This window comes from Equus quagga, chromosome 8 (genome assembly GCF_021613505.1).
Source record: "Equus quagga isolate Etosha38 chromosome 8, UCLA_HA_Equagga_1.0, whole genome shotgun sequence".
In the NCBI taxonomy this organism is placed as follows: domain Eukaryota; kingdom Metazoa; phylum Chordata; class Mammalia; order Perissodactyla; family Equidae; genus Equus; species Equus quagga.
This window is the reverse complement of record NC_060274.1, coordinates 72,348,096-72,359,993: the sequence shown is the minus strand read 5'-3', so window position 1 is coordinate 72,359,993 and position 11,898 is coordinate 72,348,096. Positions and strand designations below refer to the sequence as shown.

The 11,898-nt window shown below is 37.3% G+C and overlaps 1 protein-coding gene across 1 annotated transcript in view; it reads left to right on the top strand.

Annotated features, from left to right (window-relative positions):
* Nucleotides 1-5,305: 5,305 nt before the first annotated feature.
* The window catches only part of DGKB (diacylglycerol kinase beta), a 605,812-nt gene continuing 599,219 nt past the window's right edge, over nucleotides 5,306-11,898 (top strand). Inside the window, exon 1 of the mRNA XM_046670071.1 lies at nucleotides 5,306-5,375. Coding sequence (XP_046526027.1) covers nucleotides 5,306-5,375 — 70 coding nt within the window. The remainder of the gene's footprint in view (nucleotides 5,376-11,898) is intronic.

The following is an 11,898-nucleotide window of genomic DNA, read 5'->3' as shown; positions in this document are numbered from 1 at the left end:
CCCAAAACAAAATATTGATTTTTCTCTTCTCCCCACACCTGATGCTGCTCTAGGATTTAGGAATCCTTTAAACTCTACCATTCTGTACCCTGTGCTCAAGCCAAAACCATAGGCATTATTCTTGATCTCCTCATTCTGCACATAGCATATCCTATTCATTATCAAGTCCAGCTTCAGAAATATGTCTCTCAACTTCATCTTTACTACCACATCCCTAGTTAAAGCCACTACCAGCTCTCAACCAGTACTGGAGCAGCTTCATAATTGGCCTTCCCACCTACATTCTTGTCACCTTCTAGTGCATTGATCAGAATGGACTTCTTAAAATAAATGTGGATCATGTTTATCTTCTGCTCAGAATACGTCAATTTACTTGTGACAAGTCCTCAATATGGCCTCTAAGAATCTCGGTGATGTAGCTCTTATTTGTTTTTCCAGTCTAATCTTGTGCTCCTTTCCCTCTTGCTCACCAGGTTCCAGTCACACTTGCCTTCTTTAGAGATCTTCTAATATTTCTGATTTTTTTATTTTCTCACTTCCAGGCTTCTGCTAAGAATGGTTTTCTTCTCACTCAAGTTTTCAACTGTTACTCAACTTTTATCATTTAGTTTCAATAAAACTTCCTCTATGGGTTGCTCTTTGAATCTCTTAATCTAAGTCAGGGCTCCCGTCATATTCACTCGTAGATTCCACTGCCCTCTTTTCACATAACTTATTATAGTTTACAATTATTTAGGTGTGAAGTTGGTTTGTTTAATGTAGGTCTTTCCCCTATACAAGGTCCAGGAACTCAGATACCATATCTGTTTTGCTTATAACTACATCCCCAGCATTTGGCACAGTGCTTAGCATGTCATTGGGTCTCAATTTAGACTTCTTTTCATGGATAAATGAACAAATAAATATAGATCAAGTGATAGCATTAATATTTCATTTAAGTTCATCTTACTTTTCTTTCAGAAATTCTATGATTGATATTTTGGCTCTCATCATTTTTCACTCATATGATTTTTCCATTGGTTACCTAATAATTTGGGGTTTATGACCATTGAAACCCAGTAAATATTTTCAGTCATCTTAATACCTTAAATTTGTATAGCTACAATCTTTAGTGTGCCTTCATAAATATTAACTTTATTCAATGATGGAGTCATGACATACTGACTTTTAATAATTTCTTAGAAATCTACACTTTATATTACTCCTAACAAATAATGCGTCTAACACATGAGATCCATTTATCCAGACATTGGCTGTGGCTTCTCCATGAGGAGACTGATTTCCTTCCCTAATTATGGACAATGTGTTTTAGCCCAGGTACGATAGGCCAAGGAGCCTTCTCCAACTCCTCCACCATAATTGTTTCCTGCCACCAAGCAAAGTGGCACATCCATTGATTAGATGAGAATGCCAGAATTAGACTGCTTTCCAACAGGCAGCAAAGTCGGTCTTTCCTGGTTTTCATTTTATGTACCTAAAAAAAGTCCCTTGCAGAGAAATGGGAAGTCTGTGAATGTAACATAGGGAATCTTAATTGAATATTGTCAGGAATTCTCTTTCTACACATTTGTAAAGAGGCAGAGACTATAAGAAAGTGCTGCCATCGTTCCCACCTCCTTATGAGGCATGAGGAATAGTTGTGCCTCTTTTTTTTTTTTTAAAGATTTTATTTTTTTCCTTTTTCTCCCCAAAGCCCCTTGGTACATAATTGTATATTTTTAGTTGTGGGTCCTTCCAGCTGTGGCACGTGGGGCGCCGCCTCAACATGGCCTGATGAGCAGTGCTATGTCTGCGCCCAGGAGCCGAACTGGCAAAACCCGGGGCCGCTGAAGCAGAGCGCGCGTGAGCTTAACCACTTGGCCACGGGGCCGGCCTCTGTGCCTCTTGATTTAATATTACACATTAGTCTTTACATAAACTTATGATATGTTAGTTCAAATAGTTTAAAAGATTTGATTAGGACACGCTTCCCCATCTGTACCCAACCCTTATTTTTCTCTTATTTGGTTACACGTCACATCACATGATGAGAGTTGGAACCAGCCGAATTGTGAGACTACAAAGGCTTCTACTAGGAGAACGATGAGAAAGAGAGCTTTTATTCAACACATACTGGGGTTGAAATAAACTAAATCCAAGAACCAAAGAATTTACTTTGAGTCCTTCATGGGTGCCATTACTCTCTAAATATCTCTTGTTAAAATGCATATTGGGTTAAATCAATTCAGAGAAGCTGTTCTTGATACAAAAAGTGAAGACCTAAGTTGACAGGATCATGCTAAGTAAAAGAAAGCTAAGTAAGGTTTTTGTTAGATATTTAAAAATAATTTAAAGATAGTCCTGATGCTCGTGTGTGTTATTATAAACTGGTTAACTGACATCTCAATTAAGGCATCCCTTGGGAATGAAGCTCATTTATACGGAGTTGGTTATATTTAATAGCAACAACAAAAAGAAAATTCTCACAAACTATGTCAAGTAAAGCCTTTTTTTTTTTGCAACTGTAAATTCTTTGTATCTCTAAGTGCGACTTATTTTGCTTGTGTCCATTAAGTTGAAGGAAAGGGGTATGTTTCCTGGGAGAAGTGAAGCCCATAGTGACTTCTATTCCTGACTGCTTCTTTATGCACCATTTTCTCTTTCTCAGCTTCAGGGCCTCCTTCTAACTCTCCTACCCAAGTTTTTCTTTATGAAAAAAGTATATAAATGAATTCATCCTAGAAATATTTATTGACCAGCTACTTTATATCAACCATTCTTCTAAGCACTGAGAAAAAAGCAGTAAACAGACAAAAATCTCTGCCCTCATGGGACTTATATCTTTGAGCACTTGAAGGATGGTGACACAGAATCTAGTAGATACATCCAGATGAAAATCAAGGGAAAATCCAATATGTATTTTTAATTGCTTTGTTATTTTTGGTGGAATCCCATCGGGGCTCAAAACTACTCATATTTCCCCTAATTCTAGTGTAAGGAGACAAATATTAAATAATATAAATAAGTTAAATATTTGATGGTAAGATGTTATATTCAAAACAAATAAAAGTGTGATGGAGAGATGATGTGTATGGATGTGCAATTTTAAATTGAATGACCAGGTGAGACCAGGTGTAAACATCTGAAGCATGTCACTTAACCAGTCATTTTGAATGTGAGTCTCCTGTAGTGCCTAGTATGCTCTCTGGCACACAGAGGGAATCAATAAACATTTTTTGAATGAATAAAGGAACTGCCATTGTCATCAGTTAAGATTTTGGGGTTGTAGGCAGCAGAAATTGGTTCTGGCCCACTTCATACTTTATTAAAAGAACGTTACTTGCCTCCAGAAGTGACAAGATAGCTGCAGAGTCAGGCTTAGATGGGGACATGTATCCAATTATTGCTGAAATTATTTAGGTGCAAATATTTTCACCCTGTCCTTGAATATTTGCACTAAACACTTAAAGTCCCATGATACAGAGTCTAATGTACCAAATGTGACTGAATCATCTGTCTCCCTTTGGATAGAAGAGAACAGGACACCTTGTTTTATGGTCCCACCAAAACTGCATGTAACTGCAGAGAAACAAAAAATTAGGATGAAATCAATGTGAAGGATGAAATCAATGTGAAGGATGAAATCAGCTGGAAGAAACTGGAGAGAAGATACAACGAAATGCCCATCACAGGTTCCCATTCCTCTTAGTTTGCACTGCTTCCACAAAGTCAAGGTTGTGATGTAAGCGCATCCCCTGGGAGGAAAAAGAGACCTAGCAATTTGGCCTCTGTTAACGCCTCAGTATCTTCATCTTCTCCAGTTGAATAGCAAACCTTGTAGAACTGAGTGCGGGAACCCTGAACAGATGAGACTGATAAGAACAGCATTTTAAGGCAAAGATGACTGGATGTGACAATGAGACTGTGGGGTTGACATTGGAGAACAGTAAAGAGATGCTGAAGAAAGGTTAGGCACTAATGCCAAATATAAGGGTGGTGGCTTCAGGTAATGACATCTGTATACACAAGCCTTCCAATCACATAACTTCATAAAGTAAGTAATTGTTTCTAAACACTTCATTTTCTGTAATGATTACAGTGCCAGTTTGGTTGATTATTGAGCAATTGATTACTGTCTCCGACAAAAAGTTGAAACCAGATGGTTTTTCGTTTTGTTTGCCTTTATAGATATAGCAGTGAATGTAGGACCATGACAACCTAGGGATTTATTTTTAAGCATGATTCACAGTGGTTTCATCCACTATCATTATGTAAGTCTGTCAGACATTTGGAATTGCTTTAATCTGGTAAATTTTATTGGGATTTTTACAAATTGTAAAATTATTCTCTTTAGTTTATTGCTGGAAAAGATTCAATTTATATGACCCCCAAAATTGACTTGCGTGATTGCAAATATATGTACTACTACTCCTGGGACCATTCCAAAACATTGCTGGAACTCTGATCCGCTAGCAGATTGTATGTGCAGGGAGCTATAGAGCTTACTTAGTAAGCCTCCTTTGATAATTTGAGTCCAGGTTTTTTGCATAACGTTTGTTTAGATATTAAAGAATTGATAAGTTCAGACTGATAAAAATGATACCTTTGTTTGCTCTTGGAATGTATAGCTTATAATACTGAACCAAAAAAAATATCTACTTGTATGAAACTAGACTATAAAATTTTCTTCACAGCTTTCTTTGTTTTCCTGCTTTTTTGTTTATTTGTTTTTGCTGAGGAAGATTCACCCTGGGCCAACATCTGTGCCAATCTTTCTCTATTTTGTATGTGAGTCGCTGCTATAGCATGGTCACCAACTTTTGGGGTAGGTCCATGCCTGGGAACTGAACCCAGGCCACTGAAGCAGAGCACCCCAAACTCAACCAATAGGCCGCGGAGCAGATCCCTCTTTTCCTGTATTTTTAATCATATTTATTTCTATGATTTGGCGTTAAAATGTATATAAAATGCCATTAAAGAGTGAATGAGAAATTAAAATTTGAGTATAATACAAAATCTAATAACTTGGGAATACATTATTTAGGAACTAAAAATCCTTAATATTCCATAACTTGTCAATTTTTTCCTTAGTGCAATAATGGTAATCTTTTGATCTTTTTGTTTTTCTCTCTGCAGTGCTTTAATACATTATTGAAACTACAGACTCACATCCACAGCAGTTGCATGTTAATAGATTGCATATTTTGAAAGCCTGAGGTATTTCATATGAAATATGCAATGTGGAAACTTTGAAGCCTAGAAGTCTGTGAAACCCCTGAATAAAGAATTCCTCACCTGGTATGTAAGAGAACTCCTCGCCACCACCATGACAAACCAGGAAAAGTGGGCCCACCTCAGCCCCTCAGAATTTTCCCAACTTCAGAAATATGCTGAGTGTAAGTATTTATATTGATAATATTATTTTATTTGGCATTTGTGCTAGACAAGGTGTCATTTATTTCCAAGAACAGATTATGGATCCTGTTCAGTATCAGGATAGATGTAGGTGTATGTTTTGCAATTGCAAGCGGGTCGACTTGACACTCCCTTTATTTGGCATGAGGAAAAGGCAAAGGTAAACTTAAATCAACATGAAATCTAGAAGAAAAGGAGCTAGGGTGTTAGATGCAAAACTAAACTTGGAGACACTCCAGGAGTAATAAAAGTGAAGCAAAAAATATGCCAGTTAGGGAGAATGGAGACTAGTGATACCCTGACCAAGAAGGGGAGGGACAAACAGAAGTATGGGGAAAAGTGAGGGTTTTTTTTCCTGTTAGCATAACATTTCAAAAAGGACTGAGAGTACGGAGGCACAGACACATTGTGGAGTTGGAATCAGAGGTTATAAAAGCAAGAGAAGGTATCAGGACCTTAAGCCAACTTGTTTTGTGTCTGTGTTTATACAAAAGATAGGCCATGGTAACTCTCTTTGCCATTTTTAAATATTAAGTTTCTTTACACATAAACAGTAAGATTTTATTTACAAGAAATTTGCTTTTACTGTAGATTTTCACGAATATATTTGTTTCACAAAATGAGTTGCAACTATAAATATGAATAGCAACTGGATCAAGGTATTGAAGAAAGAAAAGGAAGCAACCAATAAGTAGGAAGCACCAAAACGTTGGGAAGATGAAGAGTAGAGAAAAAATTATACATAGAGAATATAATAAGAATGTTAGAGTTTGGGGAATAACATGGTGACTGGGACAATCAAATGCAAGAAGTGGAAAGAGAAAAAGAACCAAGAGCACATAATAGTTAGGGAGGCAAAAATTGAAGCAACTGGAGATGCTTATGCAGACAGGAGGTGAGGCATATCAGAGATAAGCATCAGGAATGAATTGTATAATATTATGAAAAAGAGGCACAGAAAAATATTAAACACAGAAGGGGAATTTAGAATAATAAGAAATAGATGTGATAATAGTGAATAACACTCACATTTATAGGGTGCATGTTAGTCAAGAACATTGATAAACACTTAAGGTATGTTATTAGAAAGGGCCAATTTCACAGGTTTTCTAGAGTCTTCCTCATCTTCCTAGTTCAAGGGCTGAAGTGTTCTGGGTGAGGCTGTGAGAGTGCTGCTGGGTAGTTTCAAGGAAGATTCAAATCCATAAGAACGTGTGCATTTTCTTTTTCTTTTTCTTTTTGGTGAGGAAGATTTTCCCTAAGCTAACATCTGTTGCCAATCTTTTTCTTTTTGCTTGAGAAAGATTGTCCTTGAGCTAACACCTGTGCCAATCCTCCTCCATCTTGTATGTGGGATGCCTCCACAGCATGGCTGATGAGTGGAGTAGGTCTGTGCCCAGGATCCGAACCCATGAACCCAGGCCACCAAAGCAGAGCATGCAGAACTTTAGCCTCTAAGCCACTGGGCCAGCCCCAACATTTACATTTTCTTGGTCAATAAAAATACAACAACTGTCACATGGAGGGGTGGTCAGAAATTTTTTACATCAAAATATGGTCCTCATATTCAAGGACTGTTTTGAGCCACGTCAAGCACATTTCATCCACTTATCACATGAAGAAAAGTTAGCCTAGAATGACTGAATTCTTATCTGCATTTTTATACTCAATAATTTCCAAATTGACTAAAAATTATTTATATTTTCCAACTTTTATATGCTCTTTGTTGTTGTGTTATATCCAATAATTAAGTAAATATATCTGAGCATCTTCTTTGGGGAGAGTATTCTGCTTGACACTGAGGAAATGCAGATATAAACAGATGTAGACCCTCCCTTCGAAGAATTTATAGGTTTTTTTCTTTTGGCTTGAGGAAGGTTAGCCCTGAGCTAACATTTGTGCCAATCTTCCTCTATTTTGTATGTGGGTTGCTGCCACAGCGTGACTGACAAGTGATGTAGGTCCGTGCCTGGGATTTGAACCTGCAAACCTGGACCGCCAAAGCAGAGTGCACCAAACTTAACCAGCACACCATGGGGCCAGCTCCAAGGAATTTATCATTTAATGGAGGCTAGAAGCTAATCGTACACGACTCTGTCTAGGCAGAATATTGTAAGTGCCACAAGGAAAATTTAGGGTGCTACAGGGCTTTAGTATGCAGTTGGAGGTGGAGAAAGGAAAGTCTTCCTGGAAGAGGTAGAATTTGAAATGCAGCTTAAAAACTAAGTTGAAGGTAAATGGTGATGAAAATGATATAGATAAAAAGGAAAATTCAGCATATGTTTGAGGAAGGGAGATGAGCCACATTTAGCTACACTGCAAATTAAGAGAGTAAATGGAATTAAGGCTGTAAAAATGAGATGGAATTAAAATATACAATGCTAATCTTGAGTTAGGCAGAGAGGAGTAATTGTAGGGTTTTAAGGGTAGAGTGACATGAACAATGCTATACTAAGAAGTTTACTTTGGCAAATGCGAAAATGGTATATGGTAATGGAAAGAGACTAGAGTCAAGCCAGTGGGTTATCGGAATAGACTAAATGATGTGGATGATGAAAGATGACCAGAAAAGCATAAATTCAGATACTGTAGCATTAAAACTAACAAAGGAGAGCTTGGGGAATAATAAAATAAGAGAATTGAAAGAGAAAGAAACACAGAGAGACAGATAGACAAATACAGAGACAGACAGAGAGAGAGAAAAATCTAAACTTAAGCTCCAAAGATTCGACTTGGAGGATGGGGGAATTTGGTGACATAATCTCCAAGGTAAAGAAAACATTGAGTTTGGTTTAGGTTATATTGAATTTAGCTGGGTTATTAAAATATATTTTCCATTGTTTGGGTGCTTTCAGGAAAAATGCCTATGGAAGCACTAATATAAAATAAGTAAATTATTGTCATGATAGCTAAATTATCTTTTATAATGACTTTTGCTCAGATGTCCAAATTCCATTTGAACTTCTAAACAAGGTTTAACACTAAAGTATTAAGTATAATATAGGTTGTTACTTTCATTTGGTAAGAAATATGGGGGTACATTTAATTATATCATAAGAATACTTTATGTAGTAACCAGTTTGTGGAAATGCTTAAGATAAGTGGTAATAAAAATTGTCGTAAATGTAAAAGTTGTAACATATTGAGACAAAGATTAATGAACATTCAATAAATTGCTAGTAAGAAGTGACATGGTGAGTATAAGAACATTATTAAAATGGCTTTTATGAGAAGAAAAATTAACCAATTAACTGTGAATGAAAACATAGTGCTGATTCCATGATCATTTGACTTGCTACTCTTTTTTAAGTGACTAAGACAACATGAATAGTGCTAGACTTAATCCTCCAAGAAGTTTCCTGTATAATTAGGAAGCAAAGAATATCGTAATTAGAATGTATCCTTGTGTAATAAATTGCCATTGTCAAATATAACTGGAAAAAGGATTATTATCTTGAAGATTATAACAGGAGTATATTTTCCAAGCTATTCAGTACATGCAATCAGTTTATCAGCAACACTTGAGGGTCAGATTTTTCATATTGCAGTGCAATATTGGCAAGGTGATATTCCTCTGTAGTCTATTAGAAAAGTGGTATGTTGGCTTTGCTTTCTTGATTTTGTTTTGTAATTTTCAATATGAAATTGTTTACATACATTAAAGTTCTAAATTTGAACAAACAAGTTATTGATTTAAGGTTAAATTTGCAGGATGCTAAGATTATACATGATATAAATTAAATATGTGATTTTTGAGGATGGAGTTGGGCTGTAGAGCTCTTGGTCGAATGAATGAGTTCATGGAAACTCTACCCCAGCAAAACTGAATCATTCAATGTGGGACCTAGATAATACCATAAAGATCATTTCCTCAAGTTAGCTGGTTTTGAATTCTCTCCACAGTCACCACAATATACCCTGTGTCTTATTCTGTTTGAGCTTCTATAACAAACTACCATAGACTGGGTGACTTATAAGCAACAGAAATTTTATTTTATTTTTTGAGGAAGATTAGCTCTGAGCTAACTACTGCCAGTCCTCCTCTTTTTTGCTGAGGAAGGCTGGCCCCGAGCTAACATCTGTGCCCATCTTCCTCTACTTTATATGTGGGATGCCTACCACAGCATGGTGTGCCAAGCAGTGCCATGTCCACATCTGGGATCCGAACTAGCGAACCCTAGGCCGCTGAGAAGTGGAATGTGTGCACTTAACCGCTGTGCCACTGGGCTGGCCTCTAAGCAACAGAAATTTATTTTCTCACAGTTCTGGAGGTTGGGAGTCCAAGATCAGGGTGCCAGCATGGTTGGATTCTGGTAAGGGTTCTCTTCTGGGCTGTAAACTGTCAACTTCTCTTTCTATTCTCACATGGTGGAAAGAGGGAGAGAGGAGCAGCAAGCTCTCCAGGGACTCATATAAGGGCAGTAATTAAATTCATCAGGCTTCTGACCTAACGACCTGATCTAATTCTAATTGTCTCCCGAGCCCTCACATTTGGGGGTAGAGGTTCAACATATGCATTTTGCGGGGGATACAAACATTTAATCTATTACACTCTGCAACTATAAATGTTCTTTTAACTGCTAGGCTTTCCGCATGATTAATTGGGAAAAAATAGAGTGATATTGGCACAGCATTCCTGGTTAGGCGGCTAGCACATCAGACAGCTTGTGTTCAAATCCTGGTCCCACCATATTTTAGATTTCTGACTTTGGAAGAGTTACTTAGCATCTCTGTGTCCCATTTTTCACACTTATAAAATGGGGGAAATAATAAATATGTCAAGTGTTGTAAGTACTGAATTAAATAAGTTAATGTACGTCAAAGAATGAGAACAGTGCCGGGAAGTTGTGATATAATTGTTTACAGTTTTTCTTTTAATAGAGAGGGAGAGAATGTGTTATGTCGGTTGTTTGAACATATTGTTGATGATCAAGTAGAAAAGTGCCACATTTTGGAGCATTAAGAGTTGGTGTCTTTTTTTTTCTGATACAAGACTAATTCTTCCCACAAGGTAGAAGCTTTTGGTGCTATTGGCAGCCTCGGTTATGTGTTGTCCCCACAAACGCTGAAGGCAGCTAATGTGAAGCCTGCTGTGGCTGCCTACAGCATGCTGAGACCATGCTCCTGTTTAGGGTTTCAGGCTGAGTCACTCCATGGGGAATGTTTCCATTGATAGGTGGGAGAGGAATATAATTTTCTTTTCCACTCTTTATATAAAGTCATCCAAACTGTTACAAGATAGAGAACTCTCACTCCCGCTGTGTAGAGAATTGAGCTTATCACATTATCAGTTTGTCCGTGCTTCCTGCTATGGTTTCATGGCACAGCAATGGGTTAAGACACTCCAAGTCTTTTCATAGATAACAATATTTTCTATGTAAGATCTACACGATATTTCCAAGTGATTCATTATCTGCCCACGTATTGTCACTTAGGATTCGCTTTTTATTTGCTATATATAAAATGAGTTATATAGCATGCAAATTATTTTTGAAAAATACTGTGTTATTATGGTGGGAACACTTCCAAACTTTCATAAATTTCACACTGTTTATAGCAGCTGGTGTTGTAGAGAGTTGCAAAATTATGATGAACTTGTTCTTTTCAATAAGGTCCAATGTGCTTAATGTTTGGACTTAGTGTACAAATTCTTCCATTGGAGCGAGGCATTCGGCACAGCTTAGTGGAAAAGGCACAGCTTTGCAGGCAAACCAGTATTTGACAGTGTTGAATCCCAGGCCTATCTTCTGCTTATTAGTGGTGTGACCTTGGGAATGTTACATAAACTCCCTGGGCCTCACCTTTCTCACCTGGAAAAGTAGAATTTCTCATCAAAGTGTTCTCGTAGAATTTAATGAGACAATAATCATCACCATAATTAATAATAGATTTTTAGTGCCCCACTCTAGACAACACAGAAGTATTAACTCATTTAATACTCACATAAGCCTTAGAGAGAGGCAAATGATCTCTTTCAGGCAGATTATCTAGCACATAGCTGTGACACATAAGTGATAACAAAGATCAAAACAGTAATAATTCATTTATGTTTCTAAAGAAGATTAATATGTTAATAAATGGGTTGTTAATTATGTTTCCAAAATAGGGAAAGCTGGAATTGGAGGTTCAGGTCTTCATAGCTTCATCAGCCACAGCCATCTCTCAAAGGGTTTTGCAAAGAAGCAAAGCTAGTAACTATGGCTTTGACCCCAAAATGTCTTTCTGGTTTCTTATCCTGGTAGATTGGACTGGATTGAGTGTGAGCCTCAGTGATGCTCTGCCTAAAGTAGAGGCAGATTTTAGCAATTCTACCCACACTCATTCCGCTTGTCCCTGGAAACTCCCTCACTCTTCCTTTACAAAAAACATGCGAGTGGAAAGAGAGAGAAGAAGAAAATCATGAAGCAATTGTAATAAAAATCAGATGAAGTCCTTTTCCATTTTAAGTAGCCATACTCTCCTGAGAAACCCCACCCTCTAGCGTGATGATCTAACTGTGTCTTT